This window comes from Rhamphochromis sp. 'chilingali' (genome assembly GCF_963969265.1).
Source record: "Rhamphochromis sp. 'chilingali' genome assembly, chromosome: 13".
In the NCBI taxonomy this organism is placed as follows: domain Eukaryota; kingdom Metazoa; phylum Chordata; class Actinopteri; order Cichliformes; family Cichlidae; genus Rhamphochromis; species Rhamphochromis sp. 'chilingali'.
In genome coordinates, this window is record NC_137940.1 from 34,218,200 (window position 1) to 34,241,364 (window position 23,165).

The 23,165-nt window shown below is 39.7% G+C and overlaps 2 protein-coding genes across 4 annotated transcripts in view; both read left to right on the forward strand.

Moving 5' to 3' along the window:
• The first annotated feature begins 3,462 nt into the window (after positions 1 to 3,462).
• On the forward strand, positions 3,463 to 9,164 carry rbmx (RNA binding motif protein X-linked). 2 transcript variants are annotated; one of them, XM_080901360.1, is made up of 10 exons: positions 3,463 to 3,743; positions 3,853 to 3,978; positions 4,517 to 4,623; positions 4,709 to 4,874; positions 5,019 to 5,159; positions 5,363 to 5,480; positions 5,683 to 5,808; positions 5,890 to 5,981; positions 6,728 to 8,330; positions 9,038 to 9,164. In XM_080901360.1, exons 2-9 carry the CDS (start codon positions 3,870 to 3,872, stop codon positions 7,042 to 7,044), a joined length of 1,176 nt encoding a protein of 391 aa, XP_080757486.1. In that variant the 5' UTR covers positions 3,463 to 3,743; positions 3,853 to 3,869; the 3' UTR covers positions 7,045 to 8,330; positions 9,038 to 9,164. The 2 variants fall into 2 exon arrangements, with proteins under 2 accessions (XP_080757486.1, XP_080757487.1); XM_080901361.1 differs by having other exon boundaries at positions 3,463 to 3,530.
• A 398-nt stretch (positions 9,165 to 9,562) lies between these two features.
• arhgef6 (Rac/Cdc42 guanine nucleotide exchange factor (GEF) 6) overlaps positions 9,563 to 23,165 on the forward strand; it is a 28,798-nt gene continuing 15,195 nt past the window's right edge. Inside the window, exons 1-9 of one of the 2 annotated variants that reach the window (XM_080901358.1) lie at positions 9,563 to 9,900; positions 10,963 to 11,046; positions 12,737 to 12,821; positions 16,086 to 16,201; positions 16,991 to 17,195; positions 18,361 to 18,413; positions 18,791 to 18,885; positions 20,655 to 20,750; positions 22,357 to 22,479. In XM_080901358.1, the coding sequence (XP_080757484.1) occupies positions 9,736 to 9,900; positions 10,963 to 11,046; positions 12,737 to 12,821; positions 16,086 to 16,201; positions 16,991 to 17,195; positions 18,361 to 18,413; positions 18,791 to 18,885; positions 20,655 to 20,750; positions 22,357 to 22,479 (1,022 nt within the window). In that variant the 5' untranslated portion in view covers positions 9,563 to 9,735. The remainder of the gene's footprint in view (positions 9,901 to 10,962; positions 11,047 to 12,736; positions 12,822 to 16,085; positions 16,202 to 16,990; positions 17,196 to 18,360; positions 18,414 to 18,790; positions 18,886 to 20,654; positions 20,751 to 22,356; positions 22,480 to 23,165) is intronic. The other variant, XM_080901359.1, reaches the window with a different exon arrangement.

The window sequence follows — 23,165 nt, forward strand, 5'->3', positions numbered from 1 at the left end:
AACAGTTTCCTGGAAAGTGGATTGGTCTCCCGATCTGACCCCCTTAGACTTTTATCTTTGGGGTCATCTGAAGGCAATTGTCTATGGTGTGAAGATACGAGATGTGCAGCACCTGAAACTACGGATACTGGATGCCTGTGCTGGCATTTCTCCTGCGGTGTTGCTATCAGTGTGTGAAGAGTGGGAGAAGAGGGTTGCATTGACAATGCAACACAATGGGCAGCACATTGAACACATTTTATAAGTGGTCAGAAACTTGTAAATAACTCATGAAAGAATAAAGTTACGTTGAAACCAAGCACACCATTGTTTTTCTTGTGACATTACCAATAGGTTTGATGTGTCACATGGCCCTCTTCCTATTGAAAAAACAAAAGTTGTATCCAAGATGGCCGACTTCTAAATGGCCACCACCCATCTTGAGGAGTTTGCCCCCTCACATATACTAATGTGCCACAAACAGGACTTTAATATCACCAACCATTCCCATTTTATTACAGTGTATCCATATAAATGGCCCACCCTGTACTGCATTGGTTTTATGAAAGCTTCGCTATTCAGTTCATAGCTGAACTGAAGAAACATTAGGATGAGAGGTGAAACATTTTAACAAACTTAAAACATTCCTCCTTTTTTAAGCTCTTAATGCTGTTCAAGTCCCCTATTAAAAAGGGCACTGTAACTGCAACTTTATTGAACATAAACATTCTTTATAGTTAGAAAACAATATGGAAGCATTTGCTTTTTAAACACATAAAATTTTAATGTTTCTACCAAGCAAGCATCTATAAAAACATGAACATTTATTGTTACTCATGGTTTTTCTTGCCAATCGGTTGCAGCAGATGGCTGCACCTCCCTGAGCTGGCTCTGCTGGTTCCACTGGCTCTGTTGGTTCTGCTGGTTCTGCTTTCCTGCTGAAAGGGAATTCGTCCTTGTGATTGTTGAAATATGCTTGCTCATAGTATGTTATTGGATTGTTGGGGTTTTCTCAAAAAATGTAGGATCTTAAGGAACCTTAAGTATAAAGCACCTTGAGGTGACTGTTCTTCCCAATTGGCACATTCTAAACAGGGATAAGTTAATATGGGACTGACTGAATTATCTGCAGTTTTGTAATTCAATTTGATTTAAATAACTTGTATGAGACAACATCTTTTAATTCAACATCCTTTTTTTTAACAATTTAATTTTACATACAAAAGATAGTATATTCAAGAAAAACCTAGTGCATTATAAAATGGGAATAGTCGCCAATTACAATACAACTACAATTATTTTGTCTACACAGCCATCATCAGTCTGTCCTGTGTGTCTGGTTCCACTCAGCCACGAAGCAGGACACTCCCAGACAAACTCTTTCAACTGCTGCCTTCAGGCAGGCGCTACAGTGTTGTTTACCAAAACCAGCTACCACAGAAACAGTTTATTCCCCAGGCTGTCACTCTGATGAACACTGTGAAATGACCCACTGTTATATCATTCAGGTCATATAAACATATGCAGTTTTGCACTCATTGTTTGTATAGTTTCTTAAGACCTATCTATTATATACCACTGTTTTGGTGTGCTCATACATGTTGTGTATCACTGTCACATGTGTTTTTGCCCCTCCTGATAGTCCTTACACATTGTTATTGAAAATTTGTACACTTCTCCATTCCTCAGGCATCCCATGATTAAAAAAATCCACTGCTCTCTCTCTTAGACATCTCTATACCTACACAGATATATCAATTCAACCAGCTGGCTTTCTAATGATTAAGAAAATTACTAATACCCTTAAATGTAGCTTATCATTATATTATAAAATTTGCTTGCCAACTATTAACTCATGTGTTCATAATGATATTTTAATTTTTTTTTTAAATTTAAATAGTGCCAAATCACAACAGTCACCACAAGGTGAAACAGAAAGAAACTCCAGGCAGAACCAGGCTCTGGCAGAACCAGGCCCAGGGAGGGGCAGCCACATGCTGTGACCAGTTGTGGAAGAGAGTGGAAGAGAGTCATATTTTAAAAATAAACTAATGATTCAGTGCATAGTTTAAAAATAACTAATGGTTAAAAGCCTTCAGTTAATCCAAAATGCTGTAGCAAGAGTACTGACAGGAAGTAGAAAGAGAGAGCATGTTTCTCCAGTATTGGCTTCCCTTCATTGGCTTCCTGTTAAATCCAGAATTTAATTCCAAATCCTGCTCCTCACAAACAAGGTATTAAATAATCAGGCCCCATCTTATCTTAATGACCTTGTAGTACCATATCACCCTATTAGAGCACTTCACTCTCGCACTGCAGGCCTACTTGTTGTTCCTAGAGTATTTAAAAGTAGAATGGGAGGCAGAGCCTTCAGTTTTCAGGCTCCTCTTCTGTGGAACTAGCTTCCAGTTTGGATTCGGGAGACAGACACTATCTCTACTTTTAAGATTAGGCTTAAAACTTTCCTTTTTGCTAAAGCACATAGTTAGGGCTGGACCAGGTGACCCTGAATCCTCCCTTAGTTGTGCTGCAATAGAGGGACAATATGGTGCTATGAGGTCTTTAAGATAAGATGGGGCCTGATGAGTCAAGACCTTGTATGTAAGGAGAAGGATTTCAAATTGGATTCTGGATTTAACAGAGCCAGTGAAGAGAAGCTCATATAGGATAAATATGGTTTCTGTTTCTAGTGCCTATTAGCACTGTTGCTACAGCATTCTTGATCAACTGAAGGCTCTTTAGGGAGGTTTTAGACTTGATAATAACAAATTACAATTGTCCAGCCTAGAAGTGATAAATGTCCATTTTTTCAGCAACACTCTGAGACGGGATGTTTCTAATTGTATGGCCTATAGTGTAATCATCAGTTTTATCTAAATTTAGAAGCAGTAAACTAGTGGTCATCCCAGCTTTTATGTCTTTATGACATTCCAGCAGTTTAACTAATTGTTGCTGTTCATCAGGCTTCAAGGATAAATAAAGTGAAGATTAAACTGCATTACAGTGAAAGTGTATGCAATGCATTCTAATAAGGAAAGCAAGGAAATGTAATTAGAATTGGTCCATATGTAACCTTAGTGTGCAAAGAAGATTCCACATTTACATTTAAAAATCGGGATCTATTAGATAGATATGATTACAATCACTTCAGTGCAGTTCCTTTAATACCTACAGCACTGACTAATCTCTGTAGTAAAATATTATATTCAAGAGTTACAAATATTGCACTGAGTTCTAGCAGGATAAGCAAAGAGACTAGTCTAGTGTCAGAGGCCATAAGAAGATCATTTGTAACCTAATACGGTTTATGTACTATGACGAATTCTGACTGAACTGCTCAAATTATGCAATATATATTTTTAAGTGCGAGTAGTTTTGAACATGTAGAATGACATGGCATTGTAGAATATGGAGTAATGCTTCTGGACTCTAGGCGGCAGCATCACAATTGGGGTCAACTGGTCTACGGGAAACGGAAATGAAGAAGAAGGGTGAGAAGGCGGAGAGAGGAACCATTTTTATCGTCGCTGTAGCTTTGATAAAGTCGCGGGGTAATGCAGTTAGTTGTGTGTATGCATGCTAAAATTTAAGCTGTAATTTTTTTATATTTGCTTTTAAAGTAGCTTGTTGGTAGACGTGAAGCAGAGTCTTTTGTTAGTAGCGAAATACTTATTAGCTAACGGGCTAAAGAAGCAGCTGAAATCGGTAGCATTTTTATCGCCATTTTGCGCATTCAGTAGCTCCCTACTTTTGGCAGCAGAAAGGTAATTCCAAAGTAATGTGTGGCTGTTTATTTCAGGATACAGCGTTCCTTTTTGTTTCAGGGTTGATGCTCATTTTTAAGTTAAATGTATGGTCTTTCTTTCCTTTTAGGTAGCAGACTTCGGAGCATGGCGGAGGCCGACCGACCAGGGAAGCTCTTCATCGGCGGACTGAATACGGAGACCACCGAAAAGGCCTTGGAGCAGTACTTCAGCAAATATGGCAGGATTGTGGAAGGTGGGAATGGAACCCCTTTTGGCCATATCATGTTCAGTGCATATCCTGGATAAAGTACTTCTAAAATTGCTCAGTGTTTGCTGTTTGGCGCCTTTATTCTGGCAAATGGGTGGTAGCGAAATAATGGAACAAATTTTTATTCATCTGTGTGTATATTTAAATTTACTGTTACAGCGTAGGGAAATCTGAATAACCCCTTTTTAATACACTAACTTTGCAGTTTTACCATCTTCTACGTTATCCACATAGTTTGTGACATTTTTTCCACTTCATTTAAAAGAAAGCCTGTTCTTCCAAACTCTAATGTATAATACTGTATTTACTGTAAATGGCCGTATAGTCTTGCTGAGGGAAATAAAAAAACCTATGAACCATGAAAGGGACACAAAGAAACCGAAATTAGTCACTTTCGATTATGGGGTGTCATAGAAGTGTGCCTTTTATCTAATTTAAACTGTTAAAATGAGTCACTTTTGTATTTAACTTGGCTAATTGAAAAACACAAGCTCACTTCTGATCATCAATTCCTTTATTTCAGTTCTTTTGATGAAGGATCGTGAAACAAACAAATCAAGAGGCTTTGCATTTGTAACTTTTGAAAGTCCTGCTGATGCAAAGGATGCAGCACGCGAAATGAATGGAAAGGTAAGTGATGACTCGAATTGGCTGTAATAAAAATAAAAAAGAATCAGCTAAAAAATATGATTTATACTTGTAACTCTTCTACCAGTCTCTTGATGGCAAGCCTATCAAGGTTGAGCAAGCTACAAAACCTCAGTTTGAGAGTGCTGGCAGGCGCGGACCTCCACCCATGCACTCTCGCAGTCGTGGGCCACCCAGAGGTCCACGTGGTTCAAGGGGAGGTCCTGGTGGAATGAGAGGCCCCCCATCAAGAGGTAATTTATTTAGTTATTTTTTTGGGTCTGCTCAGTTTGTAAATTGAAAGAATCTGTGTAATGATATAATAATCTCTGGATGGATTTTTGTTGCAGCTTTTGAATGTAGTATATTAATATGTGCATTTCTTGTTTGTTTAAAAGACTACTATGATTCAGGAAGTGTAGAACCCTTCTTTAAAGGGATGTCATCCAGAGGCCCCCCTCCAATGAAACGAGGGCCCCCTATTCGAAATGGAGGTCCCCCACCCAAGAGGTCTGCCCCATCTGGTCCCATGAGCAGACGTAAGTGCTTGTACTCTGCAATATTTAAATGCAGGAAGTGATGTGGAAGAAATTACCAAAAAAAAAGTTAATTGCACAGATTTTAGTCTCTAGATTTAATTTAGTATCTAGTTTCTGTTTCTCTTGCAAATAACTAGATGGGATACTTCTGTCTCATGTTAATTTGGTAATTAATCTTCTCAGTTTCTCATTATGTGTTCCAGCTCCCATGTCAAGGGACAGAGATCCCTATGGTCCACCTCCACCTCGCAGAGACTCGATGATGTCCAGAAGGGATGATTATCCATCACCCAGAGATGACCATTACAACTCAAAAGACAGGTTGGTATTTTCGTAATACACACTAGTGTGACCATACATGGCAAACCTCAAGATTGATATACTGTAACATGCTGATAGTTGCTGTTACTTAGAGCTATTGTGGTCATCTTTTATATTTGAATTTTCTGTTTAAAAAGTCCACGTATTTAACACAAATGTATGCTCAGGAAACAGTATTGAGGTGTATTGTAATCTTTCACAGCTACTCCAGTCGGGATTACTCCAGAGATTCTAGGGACTATGGGCCACCTTCCAGAGATTATTCCTATAGAGAATATTCTAATTCCACTTCCCGCGATGACTACGGCTCAATGTCAAGAGGATACGGGTATGAGCCTGGATTGATACAAAAAGTAAAAACCTGAGGTCAGATCTTCCTTGGTTGTTAAGTGACAATTGCTTTTTGCAGTGACCGTGATGGTTATGGAGGAGGCAGGGAGCCAAGAAGCTATATGGACCGTCCTAGTGGTGGCTCCTACCGGGACTCATATGATGGTTACGGTAAGACATAACTCCATGAGTGAAATGACAATGTGTAATCGCTGTGGCACAAAGAAGAAGTGCGCAAATATTCAACCAAACCTGCCTTGTCCTATCACAAGATACTGCAGTTTTTTTTTTGCATCCTCAGAGGAAACCACATGGTAATTTATTTTTTTCTTTCCCTGACCTACAATCCAAGTTGTATATTTTCATACTACTAGCAATATTTTACCATTGGCATCTCCACTGAAAAACAAAAGTGTCTACATACCAAAGTCTGCATTACCCCTGCATTCATCAGGAGAATATGAGTTTGGCAATATCATGTGTATGTGATGCACCTCAAAGTTTTTGCAACCATAAGGAACCTCAAAAATCCTTGGAAACATCCGTTGCCCGTTATGTGTTGTCCAGCAAAGTACTCCCTCAAGGAGTAATCTTCAAAAACCATCAAGACAACTGAAAACCTCACCCTAACCTACACTTGGATCTCTAAATGGAAAAATGGCTACTCAAATCAAAGGCATGCTGAAATGGGTACCACTACCTATTTGTTCTGTGCTTGGATATATTACTGCGCATATCAACAAAATATCCATGTTAAGTATTAAAAGGGTGGAACATTTTAAATATGCCATCCATTAAATTTTATTTATTTTTTGTCACAGAATGAATTCTATTGGCAAAAAAAAATAGCACTTGACCGTGCAAAGAAAAATGTATAAATTGAACTTTGCCAATTACCTGAACCATTGACCCTGCAGGTAACTCTCGCAGCGCCCCACCTTCAAGGGGCCCCCCACCATCCTATGGTGGGAGCAGTGGAAGCAGTCGTTATGATGACTATGGCAGCAGTTCCCGGGATGGCTATGGCAGTCGTGACAGTTACCCCAACAGTCGGAGTGACCCATATCCACCTAGCCGTGGTGAGCGAATGGGCAGACAGGATAGGGGCCCAGCTCCCCCTGCCGAGAGAGGCTACCCTCCTCGTGACTCGTACAACAGCTCAAGTCGTGGAGGGCCACGTGGTGGCCGTGGTGGCAGTCGAGTCGATAGAGGAATGGCTCGCAGCAGATACTGAACTGGACTTGGAAATGTCATTAAACCAAACGTTAGTCTCCATGCACACTTAAAACGTGTTTTGGAGGAAGGACAAACTAGCCATGTCTAAATTTGTGGAATCTGAAGCTTAGTTTTGAACTGTGTCTTGACTTTCCCAATTTTCTTTTTTCTTTTATGTGTAAAAGTTTTTTTCTCTTGCTTATGTCAGTACAGTTACCAAGTGAGTGTTAGTTTTTTGTACTTTCAGTGCTGTTGAAATCTGCAATGCCCTATAAGTATGGCTTTCCTAATCTAATAAAGGTTTTAGTTGTACCATAACTTTTTCTCGATTTTTCAACAACAGACCGTAACAAATGTTACGTAACAACATGATCTCCTTAAAAAGGTCCTCTGTAAAACTTAGGTGAGTCTGCTAAATATTGGAGTGAGATGCGTTCATTCTTGCCACAAATGTACTTCCAACTGGACGCTACTGTTTTCACGGTTAGGCAAATGTTACTGTCAAAATGTTCCAATGTAGTTCCTTGGAAATGGATTCATCACCCTAGAGCCATTTGATGGCATGCAACGACCAAATGCAACTCGACTGATAGTCAACAGCTGGTAAGCAAAGCAAAACTCTTTGTTTCTCATCTGTAAATGAGTTTCTCATTGTCCTGTATTGCACTCTCCAGTCAAAGGGCGATATTCAAGGAAACTTGGCTTCAAGGGACAAAAGGAAAAAAGGAAGTCGACTGAAATGAACCTTTTCGTTGTAGTCCATTTTCGTCACTCAAAATTGTCAAAAGTGCAGCAACATGCCAAGAAGTTTCTTCCCTTTTCACCCGTGAATGCTTTTAACACCCATTTTACCAACTGAGCCCCAAGGCTCCTTTTTGCCCAACCAGTCATCCGACATCAGTAAAATGATTGGCAACCGTGCATTTTTACATCATGGGGTAATATTTAGTATTTTTTTTTTCCTCTATAAACACCTCAAAGCAATCTTTAATTTAAAGACTTGGTATCAAAATCATTTCCTTGAGCATGCCAATTCAAACAATGGAGACCGTTGGAAGAGCACCATCATCCTAACTGCCAAACCGGAAAACAATGAAACGAATGTACAGTTGGACCAAGGACAACAATATCATTTTCAATTACCTCATAATACATAATTAAGAAAAAAGCCCCATACTAATATGATAATCTCATTGCAGGATGAACATTGCTTCAAGGCAATTGCCCTTTCAACATATCTGAATGTCTTCAAGTCCTGGACTAGTTGAGCTACAGTGCATCCGCATAACCATGTCTAACAGACTAGTAAGTCTTTATCTACCTGTACACAATTAAGATGGGGTGGACAACTTTTACTGCTGAGACATTTTACAGCAATTTTGCCCCAAATGATGAACACAATGTGTTTTAAAATCCATGTGAGCCTGTCAGCATCACTAATGATGTAAAGTAAAATCTTCAGTAATTGACTACAGTGGGCATTATGATTATTTTAATACCTTTTTGTATTTTCTGCATGTTAGGTATGTTTGTTTTCTTTTACTTGCATTATTTTCTGTAACTTATTAATGTAAAATGGGAATTTAGAGAATCCTAGAAAGTAGAGTTATGCAGGGCACTTTGATACCAACCTGTGTTTTTGAAAATGGTTTGATATGCCAAAAGAATTTAGTTTGTTTTTAAGATGCTAGGAGGAAAATAATTTGAGATATCAAATATACTTAGTTCTGTACAAAACATTTGAACCTTTTTTTATGCGGTGCTATGAGGAAGTTCCTGTTTGGCCCACTAAATGCAACAAACAAAACTAAGTTGGTTGAGTCCTGTTGTGACTCTGTACTATTTTCTTTTTAGATTACTTCCTGAAAGTCCTGTTATGGCTGCTGTGTATATTATTGTGTGTGTATAATTTGTAAAAAATAATCTGAAATTATGCAAAAAAACTCCCAAGTTTGTTGGACAAATGATATTGTTGTTAAATTTAACTTTTTATTTCTTTTGCTGTCTTTCAGATGCTGGCACAGCTTTCTGTTCAGAGGTCGGGCTGAATCTTCGTATTGAGCAACGCATTGAAAGTGGGAGAAATGTACAGCCATCAAATGAACTTTGTACTGTTTTCAATAAAAGCTTTGAAGAGGTTTTCCGTTTGCTGTTTTGTTGTCCTGAAATTTAAGATTTTGGCCATGACATGATTAAACTTTTTTTTTTTCTTTTTTTTTAGCCAAGACACTCATTATCTGCAAATATCACATTTTCCCCCATATAAGGCTTCCTGTGGCAGATGACCCATTTTCCATATTTGAAAAAAATTTGACCCAATTATGTTGAAGTTATTACTCTTTATTATATTAGACTTAAATAGTTGCCTCTTCTGAGTTATCAGTATGCAATTTGCATATATCGGTTTTCTGAGCCTTGCAGCATTTCAGTATGTAATATGATTGCCCTCTACTAGCATGTGCTACTTTGCAGAGGGGGAAGACGGGAAAAAAAAAACTATTGTTGAGGTGCCTATTTGCCAGTAGGGGTGATCATCAGTTTTGCGTGTAGAAACAGCGTCGTCGTTCCCCCTCCGCCTCTTTTTTTTTTTTTTTAACTTCTAGCAGAAGTGCGGATGTGAGTTGCATATTGATACGGAACAGGACGCCAGCTTTTTTCTTTTTTAAATTAAAAGCAATGCAGGCTTAGGCAATGGTCATTTCGTGGAGCTATGAATCCAGAGGAGCAGACTGTAACGTGGTTGATATCATTAGGAGTGCTTAGCTCGCCTAAAAAGAACATAGCGGATCCGGAGGAGTTTTTGAAAACCTCGCTCAAGGATGGAGTCGTCCTGTGCAAGCTCTCGGAGCGCCTCGTACCTGGCTTCACTCCCAAGGTGAGTTATTGATTTAAGCTAACTCGAGTCAACAAATGCCAAAAGATCCGTCGACGGTGAAAAGAAGGGAGGGGTTTGATTAAAGTGATACCGACGAGAACTTCTCCCTCCAGCAGGCCTTTGCGATTTTGTAGCTCACTGAACTCGAACCATGAAGTTTGAACAGCCGTCTGTGACCGTTTTGTGCGATAGGTGTCGCCTCAAAAACGACAACAACAGTTAGAGAGTTTCAGACTTGTGAATACACGATATGGTTTCCTGTGAAGCGACAGAAATGTTCCGCATTCTTGAGAGGTGCGAGTCAGTGTGGACACCCACCAAAACAGGGCAAATTGAGTAGCAAGTGTGCGCTAAACATTGCACATAGGCCGTACTGTCCAGAACAAACGGAGAGGTTCTCCACACTGTTTGTGTCCTTTTTTAAAGGTGATAAATTTTATCACAACTTGTGTTCACTGTTATAGATGGCAAAGTTGATAGTGATAAATAACAGTTGCAAAGACAGTTCGTCACTTCCTCCTGAGCGGCTGCTCTTCCCGGTGCGACCTCCCCTTTGAAGAAAAAAAAAAGAAAAGAAAAAAAAGCGCAAAGCGGCGACAACGCGAGCCCGAAACAAAATCGGAAGTAGTAACTTCTCCTTTGTATGGCAGACCGATCACCCTAGTTTTACATACATTCTCTGTGGCAGTACTACATTGGTCTCACGGGAACTGTTAGAAGTTTGCTTAAAAAAATACAAACGTCAGCTTTTTTTTCGTCGGTGGGGATTTTATTTTGAAACTGTAAAATGAGCGGAAGTTGCTTGAGTAAGGCTATTTTGACGGCGGTTTTGTGGTGGTAATGGTTATATATGCATGAAGGAGACGCAGGAAGAATCTACAGTTATTTTCTTAACTTTAGGTTGCCACAGTCGGATTGCGGCATCTCTCTTACTTACTGCGGGGCTCAGTGTGTACCGAAGTGATTTGTAGCTTTGGCCTTGAGCGTTTGATAAGTGTGTCAGATGCCTCTTTGACATACTAAGCCGAGGTATGTGTTTATATATTTATTTCGTGTACTCAGTATTGCCAGGACCCGAGAACTGAAGCAGACTGCATTTCCAACATCAAGGAGTTTTTAAAAGGATGCTCGTCCTTGAAAGTGGAGGTAAGTTATCTCAATGTGTGGTCTGTCAAGTTTTATATTCAGAGGCATGTTTTGTTGAAATACACTGAGCTCACTCTGCCGTTATCTCCTGTCTACTGCAAGATGTGAACACACTCTTGCTTGTGTTGTGATCTGCTTACCCTGCTGGCATATGCTTTCCCCTCACGTCCATGTGGAGTGAGACATATAAACAGACATGCTGTCACTCACTCCCACTAATCAGTCAGGAAGTGAAGTGCTGGCCCGCATGACTTCACTGTCTGTTTTCAAACTGGTACAACTTAGTTTTGAACAGCATTTACTTCCTTGTTAATAAATTTTCTCCTGCATGCACTTGTGACTTAATGGTTAGTTTTGCTGCAGGTCAAAAATCCCCAAAGCAGTGCTGTTTCGCTCAGTGCATTCCCTAATATTGAAAAGTGGTGTATCTTTTCCAGATGTTGGGAGGTTACTCTGTCTCTGTACCAGCCTGTTTGTTACCACCACACTGGACGTTAATGTCTCTTCCAGCTTTAAAAATAATATTTTTTGGTATTGAATTACAACGCTTGGTTTCTTTAAAATGGCCAATTGAGTCAGCAAGGCTGGCTGACTGCAAAGTCAAGTGGTTCAGTAGGTCTGCCCAGCTGGCTTGTTATGTCTGGGAGGTCCCCTTTGCTTTTATCCACCAACTGTGCCCTAGCCCATAATTAGACCTTTTGCAGCCAGCCAGTAGCTCATGGGCAGAAGTTTTTGGAGAGGCGCTATTAAATGTAGCAGCCAGGGGATGTCTGTGTGGCATTATGGCAAACCTCGCCCATCCTTTGGTCAGTGATGTGATCATGTTAAGAGGACTTTTCATCCCTTTTTGCTATAGCTGATAATGCCTGTTTGTCCTGTGACTGGAGAAAGCAGTAATTCTGCTTTCACTTCTGCTCCGAGATGCAGAAAGAGGAAGCATCAATTACTGTTGGGGCTCTCCAATATTTGTTCTGTGTTATTAACTCTACGTGAAGATTTATTTGCTCTGATTTTTACGCTCATAAATACATTTTCACTGAAACTACTGACCCCTGCCAAAACTTTTGTGAATGCTGGCAACAGTTATCGTGATGACCAACGGTTTGTTTTGCTTTTGGTGATGTAAAGCCAGTATTTGTAAAGGTAATGTTATGTTTTTTCCTTATCTTTTTTTCAACTTGTAGCGCAAGTCTTGTTAGTTACATCGACCCTAAGGCTCGTCCCACATTAAGCGATGTAATGATCACACTTAAAGATGTTGTACACGACTCATGATGCAGGTTATACTACTCAAACACTATATTTAAGATGTTTTATTTAAAATGTGAAACCTTATCCACTGGAGGAAAGAAGATAGCTGCCTGAGACTGACCGAGCAGCAGTGTGCGAGTGAGCATCTGTGTGTGCCTGCAACGCTGCCTGTTTTATTACAAACCGCTAAGACACAGAATATGGGTCATACTCAACATGTCAGTTTTTGTCTGTCTTGTTAGAGGCTTATTCAAATCCCTGTGTGCATTTCATTATGTGTGTCTCTTTCCATTGTTTGTGCAATAACCTGGAGTGAGTGTCTCTGTCTCTCTAGCTGTGGATGTATGCACTAAAAAAGCATTCCTACTCAGATCTATTTAATCAGAGGGGGAAGGGGAAGAAAAGATCTAATTTTGACCTTTTGAAATTTTCCATCCAGGTGTTTGAACCAGAGTGGTTATACACTGGTGACAATTTTGGCAAGGTCCTAAATACTTTGTTGGCAGTCAACTTTGCAACACAAGGTAAGAATTTACCTTCTTTCTGATCTTGAATGTTGGAGATTGTTAATGTTTCATCCTCACTGACAGCAGAAAAGGGCCATTAGTCTACATAAATTCTTCTAATGTTATGAAAAGAAAGAATTGGATGCTTTTTCGGTACACTCTATTGTCACTTGATTTAAATAATTCCTATAATAATGGAGCTGAGATAATGAAGCGAAAGCACGTGTAGCTTTATGTGAAAAGTAGTCCGGTAAGATGTCATGTCTTGTATATGTGTCCTGATGAGACTGGTGTTCTTCTGCCTTAATTTACCAGTTGTATCCACGGAGCCCTTCGATATCATGATTGGTTGTAGTATAGGTGGGCAGCTGGCGTGACAGTTTGTGTTTGTGTCACGCTGTGTGCCATATTTACTCATGTGAATCCTTGGCCTAATACACCCCCCCAAAAAACACCCTGCTCTCTTTTTTTCTGTTTTCTTATGTAACTGAGTACTGTAGTGTTGCTTTCAGACACACATGCATCCCTTCCTCAAATGCATTTCTTCAGTAAGGACACAGCACAAAGTAGTGCGCATTGCAGCATTCCTACAGCAATTTGGGGCTAATTACTTTACTCAAGAGTCCCTGTTTGGGGCGACTGACGAGTTAATAACAATCTCGCTTCAGTATCCGGCTAACAGCTGTCGGAGAACCTTAGAATTATTCAGTCAGCAACTTTTAGAACAAGTCTGCCACCTCTGTATGCTTTGTTACACATGTCATTGAGAACATGCATGTGTTAATGTCCAGTCTTTTTTTGTTTTGTTTTGTTTTTATAGTAATGCGTCTGAACTGATACACTTAAATACAGTTAACACAACTGCACCATCATCAAGTTTTGGGCCATTTCCTTCAACTTCATTTGGCTTATTTGATTTTGTTCTCTGTGAATTGATGTGAATTTGCTGTCTGTAATTTGTTATATCAAGTTATTCAGCATAGTGGTTTGAGGACATACATACATACATACATACATAGTGATGAAAAAATTGTTCACTCGAGAAAGCCACTTTCTTTTCTCCATTGTGTTACAAAGATGTTTTTCTACTTAAGTCGTTCCCTTTACTTCTCAGCGCCAACAGCTTGAGGACATGTTGTGTCCTATTCAGCTTTTTCCAGTCCCCAAAGACCCTCAACCTTATTCTCAGCTACAGTTTGATGATTGTTCAGGACAGAGGCATTCAGCCTGCACTAGCTCGATTATTTTGTCAGTTAGTTCATGAACAAAGTCAGTACATTGTGCTGCTAATTTGCTGCCCTGTGATGTAAATGCATTTTTTTTACCGTTAAGTTTTGGACTCATTGTGGCTTCACTGTGGTCCATCGAGAACGCTGTTCCACGCAGTCATGAATGTTGCAAAAACAAGGTGGTTTAAGGATATGAAGGTTTTCTGAAATCATTTATTTTCTGATACTTTCAGACGAGGTAATTTTACATCAGTTGTTGCAAAGTATCTTTTGGCAAAAAAATACAAATTTTGAGGCGATCCTTGATTTCATAGTTGACATTAGGTTCAAAAAGTGGTCATGTGGGGATTATAACCACCTAAGGCAGATGTTACTTGGACATCATCGTTGTTCCCAGTGATGAAGCGATGCCGGTGTCTCAGAATTACAGAATATTTTAGGAATAGAGCAGAGGCTCCTGGCCCAACTTCACCTACTTCCGCGGTGCAGAAAAGATCATACATGCTGAACAGGTTGAAGCTTGAGCAGTACTTGTTGTGTCAAGAACAACTTTTTTTGTGTGGCTGACTCTTTTAGGCTTTTGGCCTTGATCACATTATTGTTCACCTGGAAAAATCAGATGCTTTGTTCATTTCTCGTGACCATCCCCAACCCCTACCTTCCTTTGGTGGAATATTAACACTTTCAAGGAGTTTCTTTTTGGACGACCAGAGTCTTGAATGCACTTAAACAAAAGCAGGATGCATGCCACTGTGTAAAATGTGGAACAGAAGCGTCTCTCAGTGCTCAGATGTAATTGATATGCAAATGTTTTACAGGCTAGCAATGCCCAGCAGCTGTTCTTCCATCCTTGTATTTGAGCTTGACTTGAAGTTGATTATTTAGTTGATATTGAATACAAGTGGTCCTCTGTATTATTGCTTTATGTCCTCTTCTGAGGTCAGCTCCTGTCGTTTGTGTTCCTGCGCCCAGAGTTTGTGTTTGTTTAGATTAACTGCTTTGAATATTGTATGCATATTGAAGTAACAGTGGCAGCCACAGAGCTTAGCTGACAGACGGGCTTGTTAGGCTTCTCTGTGTGTGACGAGTGGCATGCAGACTCCATGAGCCCCACCTGCCACTGCCTTCAGTGCCATTTTCCTCATATTTCTTAGGCTTTAGTGTGTGGCACCCGGACATATTTGCATATGGAAAATAATAGTGAATCGGTAGCCTTTTCCCTTCAAAAGATGTTATGCAGTTTACGTAAAAAGCGTCACATTTTCTTCCTGCTAGTGAAAGTGCACTTAAGCGCTCGCCAGTTTTATAGCCTCAAAGCTGAACTCTTTATTTGATCTGAATTTGAGGTTACAAAGGCTAAATAGTCCCCTCACTTTATTTTCCATTCTTCTCTGATTTTTTTCCTAAAGGATTAGATGGTGGATTTGGCTAGCATCCAGTTGGCATTTGATAGGCAGTCTTCAGTAAGTGTTTCTGCTTGTTAGCTTAGAAGAGGTTTGCAGTACCACCATGTGTCACTTTTCAAGTCAATACTGACAACAAAATTGATACCTCGGTCAGCCCATTTCTAGAGCTGCAGTCATGCTGTGGGACAACTGGCAGCTACTGACCCTAAATCACAGTTCCTCTGCTGCAGTGGCTCAGCGATGACAGCCTAGAGGGGTTCGGTGTCAGCAACATAAACTTGAGCTTGATTTTCTCTTCAAGCAGACATATTTGCTGGACTGAATGCCCACTTGGATATACGTACATTTGTTTTTGGTTTTTTTTAAGTTGCTTTGTGATTTTTCAGCTGCTTGATCTTTTTTTGGAACAGTGTGTCAGTTTTGGCTAAATCACATTATTCTGTGAGAAACTCTAAATTTGTGGACCGTGTGCGTTCAATGTCCTGGGGCTGCACAAAGCGATGGGCCACGCTCTTGAATTATCATCAGGCTGACAGCCCATGGAAGTATGTGTACCTGCATGAACTGTGTGCACGAGAGAGTCATAATTTTAAACATAAAGGTAACTGACGTATGAGGCTTTGTATTTCCTGTGTGTGTGCTTGTAGATTGTGCTGCTGAGAGATGTCCTCAGTCCGGTACCCCCTCTCCTAGTCAGGCGTCTTCACACACGCTGTCTTCTGCCAAATCCAAAGGCTCTCTGCGGAGACAATCCAAATCAGTGGTACAGTCTCACTTTTTTTTTTGTTATTTATACAAATATATTGTTTGCAGCTCATATAGTGGATGTTTAGCACAGATGACTGCACCCATCATACTAAAGAAATAATTACATAAAGCGAGAAAATAAAGATGGTGTGGAAATTTCATTATACATTTACTTTACATGTAGCTAATTGTCCGTTTGTTTTGCATTATTTAGTTAGGTGGTTACTTTAAAAAGTATTAGTAGTATTCTCATTGTCCATTTCTCTGCCCACATTTGTGGTTGGATTGTACTATTACCTCCTGGCGAAATAACCTCCTGCCAGACACAGTCACAGTCAGCAAGCGTGTTATGTATCAAGCGCATCTTGACCAGTCAGTCGCAGAGGAGGGGTGTGGGGACAGGCACACTCATAAAGGTATTTGAAGGCTTGTAACTGGTTTAAACTAACTGCAAGCAACATCGCTACATCGGCGTATGAGTTTAGTCAGAGTGTATATTTTTATTAATGCCTACCATGAAGTGTAGATGAATCATTGTATTGGCAGATGTACTTGATTCATTCTGTGGCTGTGTGGCTGGGTCCTTGGCTGCTAATGGTACAATTTTAACAATAATCACAAAACGCAGAAATATAAAATTAGAGCCGTAGATTTCTTGATTAAATTTTTTAAGACAAATTTTGAAATAACAACTGAATTGTTTGAAAACAAACCAGCCATTTGTCAGGTACCTGAAACGTATAATCGAAACCTGCTGATGCATTTGGATGTCTTGCTTTCGGGCTGTGACGACCTTTCTCAACAGGAAATGTCTGAGAACGGTGGAGGTGGGCAGCTGATGGTAAAGGCTCGCTTCAACTTCAAGCAGAACAATGAGGATGAGCTGTCATTCAATAAAGGTGAAGTGATCCTTGTGACACGCCAGGAGGAGGGAGGATGGTGGGAGGGCACGCTCAACGGCAAAACGGGCTGGTTTCCAAGTAACTACGTCCGGGAGATCAAACCCTGTGGTGAGTTTCGCTGCTCTGTCTGGACCGTGAAATTACTTTTTCCAGAGATGTAGCCGTATAATGGTGTTATGAGTTTGTTATTTTGGGACAAAATGCAAAAATGAAATTTTTCTTGGTTTCTGTAATTTGCATTTAGTGCTGTGTTACACTTCCTTGCTGTAGACAGCTGTCACCTTCTTTTTCGTTGCCAGTCATCCCATTCTGCTAAACTTTTTTTTTTCTTTCAAAGTTAGCCTTAACATTTACTTAGACTCAAGATAAATTGATTCATATGTTAACTATCAGAACATTTTACACAAATATCTTGTGCCAAAATAATAACGAGAAATGAAATGTTATATCCAAAAGATCAACCGTTTCACCATATTCTTCTGCAAACGCACTTTTCTGGCCATTCAGCACTATAGTGCAGGAAGAGAAGTTGAGATTATGACCATATTTGGCATATCTGAAAGTGTCCTGATGGTATTGTATTGGCATTGTTATTTTTCTTTTTTCAGAAACACTGTGATAGAATAGCGCAGTTACACAAAAGCTGACAATATATACCACAAAGTATTTGATATGATTTGCAACTGGTCTGCATTGGTGCATCATATCTTTATTCTCTTCCCCCTCCTGCCCCCCCCCCCCCCCCCTTCTTAAATAGATAACTATCATATCTGATATCATATCTCACAGTACAATAATATTGAATGGGTTGCATTGTTGTATTTTGTCATGTTTCTCAGGTCTTTGTCTGAATTTCTACGAACATTATTGCTAAGGATTGTCTTATTGCATTGGAGTCACACTGGGTTAAATATGTACACTTGGGTTTTAAGGGGTATTTATTATTTTCTTCTTTTTTTGGGTTGTATGGAAGCCCCAAACGCAATTTCATTGTTCTTGACAATGACAATAAAATAAATACTATACTATACTATACATCTTAGAATAAATATGGAAATACGAGGGGGAAAAATCTGTCTTGGAAGTTAGACAAAGAGGTTGTAGTTTATGTATTTAAGTATTTAATGGCAACTTCTTTTTTTTAATAGGACATATATAATTATTTCCCCCTTCTTCCCCTCAAAATATATAAATGCATTTAATATCTTTTTTGATGGTTATAATCAAGTAATTCTATGAAGCTTAAAAATCCTTATTGCTTTTCTCTCTATAGAAAAACCATTGTCACCTAAAGGAACTCAGCTGACTAAGAACTACTACAGTGTGGTAAGTAGGAGCTATGCAGGACAATGAGTTCGTTTTCTTTGTAAGACTTTGGTTAAAAGGTATTTTATGCAGAGCTTATCTTAATATTTGGGAATGGTAAATGTTGTATCTTAGATGTTTAATGGAGTTAAAGTCAGAATGTACATTTTCTTGGTGCTGACGGATGTTAATCATTGATCGAAAGTGATTTACTTCACCAGAATAAATTAAGATCTGGAAGGTTATGGGATTCAGCTTCAACTTTGTGCGTTTTTTTGAATACTGCCAGTCAGACTTTCTTTAGGTTTTAGTTTGTTTAGTTTTTTAATATTTGTGTCATTGATTTCGTTTGTGTGTGTGAGATGTTAAATATTCTGCTCACTGTGCTGCTTCTCCAGGTGGTACAGGACATCTTAGAACACGAGCGAGAGTTTCTCAAAGAATTACAAACAGTGTTGAACTGTTACCTACGACCCCTGCAATCCAGTGACAAGTAAGGGCAATAAAACAGCAGATGTGACAGGATCATGATAGGATAAAAAGCTGCATGCATTTACAGTGGGGCAAAAAAGTATTTAGTCAGCCACCAATTGTGCAAGTTCCCCCACTTAAAATGATGACAGAGGTCAGTAATTTGCACCAGAGGTACACTTCAACTGTGAGAGACAGAATGTGAAAAAAAAATCCATGAATCCACATGGTAGGATTTGTAAAGAATTTATTCGTGAATCAGGGTGGAAAATAAGTATTTGGTCAATAACAAAAATACAACTCAATACTTTGTAACATAACCTTTGTTGGCAATAACAGAGGTCAAACGTTTACTATAGGTCTTTACCAGGTTTGCACACACAGTAGCTGGTATTTTGGTCCATTCCTCCATGCAGATCTTCTCGAGAGCAGTGATGTTTTGGGGCTGTCGCCGAGCAACACGGACTTTCAACTCCCGCCACAGATTTTCTATGGGGTTGAGGTCTGGAGACTGGCTAGGCCACTCCAGGACTTTCAAATGCTTCTTACGGAGCCACTCCTTTGTTGCCCGGGCGGTGTGTTTTGGATCATTGTCATGTTGGGAGACCCAGCCTCGTTTCATCTTCAAAGTTCTCACTGATGGAAGGAGGTTTTGGCTCAAAATCTCACGATACATGGCCCCATTCATTCTGTCCTTAACACGGATCAGTCGTCCTGTCCCCTTGGCAGAAAAACAGCCCCATAGCATGATGTTTCCACCCCCATGCTTCACAGTAGGTATGGTGTTCTTGGGATGCAACTCAGTATTCTTCTTCCTCCAAACACGACGAGTTGAGTTTATACCAAAAAGTTCTACTTTGGTTTCATCTGACCACATGACATTCTCCCAATCCTCTGCTGTATCATCCATGTGCTCTCTGGCAAACTTCAGACGGGCCTGGACATGCACTGGCTTCAGCAGCGGAACACGTCTGGCACTGCGGGATTTGATTCCCTGCCGTTGTAGTGTGTTACTGATGGTGACCTTTGTTACTGTGGTCCCAGCTCTCTGCAGGTCATTCACCAGGTCCCCCCGTGTGGTTCTGGGATCTTTGCTCACCGTTCTCATGATCATTTTGACCCCACGGGATGAGATCTTGTGTGGAGCCCCAGATCGAGGGAGATTATCAGTGGTCTTGTATGTCTTCCATTTTCTGATGATTGCTCCCACAGTTGATTTTTTCACACCAAGCTGCTTGCCTATTGTAGATTCACTCTTCCCAGTCTGGTGCAGGTCTACAATACTTTTCCTGTTGTCCTTCGAAAGCTCTTTGGTCTTGGCCATGGCGGAGTTTGGAGTCTGACTGTTTGAGGCTGTGGACAGGTGTCTTTTATACAGATGATGAGTTCAAACAGGTGCCATTCATACAGGTAACGAGTGGGGGACAGAAAAGCTTCTTACAGAAGACGTTACAGGTCTGTGAGAGCCAGAGATTTTCCTTGTTTGAGGTGACCAAATACTTATTTTCCACCCAGATTTAAGAATAAATTCTTTACAAATCCTACCATGTGAATTCATGGATTTTTTTTTTTTCACATTCTGTCTCTCACAGTTGAAGTGTACCTCTGGTGCAAATTACTGACCTCTGTCATCATTTTAAGTGGGGGAACTTTCACAATCGGTGGCTGACTAAATACTTTTTTGCCCCACTGTATTACAACTGTGCTTAATGTGAGAAATGTTTACATGTGTGCCAGTATTTTTGAATTTGTCGAAATTGCAGTGAATTCTAAAATAACTTCTGTGTTTAGGCTCAGCAGTGCAGACAGTGCCACCTTGTGTGGAAATCTGGAGGATATCAATAGCTTCCAGCAGGGACTTTGTTTGGCTTTGGAGGAATGTACTAAGTAAGTAATTCTGGATGCAGATGTGTGAAAAAGTCTTTCATTGGTTACATTTAACTACTTTTACACCACTCTTAGTAAAGAGCAACATTTGGACCACAATGGACCCTACTCCTGTGATTGCTCTGTAAAACATAGCGAAACACATCTGTAAAACATTACTAGTTAAAAGTTTCATCTCATTCCTTACGCTGCACAAACATACTTGATAATATTTTTGCAATCACTTCCTTCCTCCCAGACATCTCTTCCTATTTATTTCTTTCTGGTACAAATATCATCTTGAAACTGAGCTGATAAAGTGTTTGAAATGGGTCACAGCTACTTATTGCACACACATATTTGAAAAATTCCTTTTGATTTGTTTATGCACTGGTGGTGAAGAAGTTTTAGAGCCGCATAGATTGTGCAGTCCAAACACCTCTGAAATATTTCTAATGAAATAAGTTGGGCTTAATGCTTTAATCTTATATTTACAGACTTAAACCACCTCTAATTTGTTTATAATTTACTGCGAAAACGGAAGATAGAGGTGGTGATACACTGAAATGTGGAAAGTAGTCTTTAGGAATAGTTCTCCAGGCTTCTTGGAGGAGATTCGAGGCTCTTCTTTGGATGTTGCTCTATAAAGAGGACAGAAAAGATGACAGCTGGCGATGCATTTGGGGTAATGCTCAAGGAATGAAGCTAAACCATGGCCGAGCGTCCGCCATGATTTACATATGGCTCTGGACACTCACTGTTGTGTCTTTCCTTTGTAAATAAGGACAATTTCAACCAAAAATTTCAAATTTGGATTCCTTCAGACCTGTTGTCACTGGTTTTCAGTTCAGTTCTTGTGGAATTTGGTATACCTCAGACTTTTCTGCTCGTTTCCCTTTCTTAAAAATTGCTTCTTGATAGCCACTCTTCTCAACTGAAGGTCCAGGTGTATCTCCCAGATGTTGTCAGGTCTTTGTCGGATTTTTTCCCGTTTCTTAAGGACATGGTTTTCAGATTCAGTTCATGTTCTGTAGATGTTTGTGTGTGGGTTTTTTTTTGTTTTTGTTTGTTTTGTTTTTTTAAACACTTTTGTCATTCAAAAGTACAGTTTCCTCTAATTTCATAAGGACACACTGTACACTATGCTGAGATATACCAAGTTTTCAGCTAATACTGTAGCTCTTTGGGTATTGCCCTGTTGTTGTAAAAATGCTATTTTATGTGTATCAACTCCATCATCTTTGGTATTTTTCATAGATTCAGCAAGAAACTAGAACAAGTGAAGTGTGCTTGCGACAGGCTGCTAGTCGATAAAATAGCATTTTAACTTGTTATTTACCAACCTGTCTGTGTCGTAGAGACGATGCTGGTTCAGTCCTTGAGTTAGTTGCCTCTGAGTGAAAAAACAGCCAGTGTCCAAAGAAACACTTTGACATAATTTCTGAAAGCCTGGAGAGCTATCGCTAAAATTAAACAAAATTAGGGAAAAAACAGATGCTTGCTTCTTTTATTTTATTTATTGTGCCATCTTTTGTTTCTGTGTCTTTCTTTTCTTTAACAACGATCCTGCTTTCCCCCCCGCTCTTTTCACCTCTCTGACTTTGGCTCTGTTTCTCTGACTTTGCAGGGTCCCAGAGGGACAGCAGCGAGTGGCGGCCTGCTATCTAAACCTAATGTGTCAGATCAAGGCTTTGTACCTGGCTTACTGTTCCAGCCACCCTTCAGCTGTCTGCATCCTCACCGACCACAGGTCAGCCCCCCTGCACACAAAACACCAGAGTCAGCCATGTAGAGACATGCCAGAGAGAAGTCTCGCCTTTTAATTTCAAAGCGAAAAGAAACCAGTGGTGAAGATTTGTAACCAATCCTCTCCAATGATTGAATTTTGATTATTTTAGCTAAACATTGTTTTGCATTTTTAATAAATGTTAGTGGCATTCCTTAGACAATAATATATCCCATGAAACCCCTTTTAAAAAGCCAAAAGTTGACCTAAAGCTGAATGAAATACTTTCCTGGGGAAAACTAAACAAATTTCTGCAGGTGACAGTTGTTTTTATTTCTTTTGCCTTTTTTCTTTAAGTACTGCATAGTTTGACATCTCCAAGGCCCAGCAAATTATGTAGTTTTTGCAGTCAAAGAAGGGAATATCCTAGGTTTAATATAATCTGTCATTGTTTGGATATGAATGCTGTGCTGTCTTAAACTGACCTTTGAAGTGCACTCTAAAGTTGAAGTTTGATACAGTAAAGCTCCTTCACCTCTTTTTTTCCATATGGGTTAATATGATATGGGAGAAAATAATATGTGGTTTGTTTATGTTTAATTTCTGGGGGCACTGCGCACCATTTTAATGATCTCATGCCGTTTTACTTTGAGCCACAAGGTGTCAGTAAAGGTAAAGAAGTGTTTGTGTCAAACGTGCGTGTTGTCTCC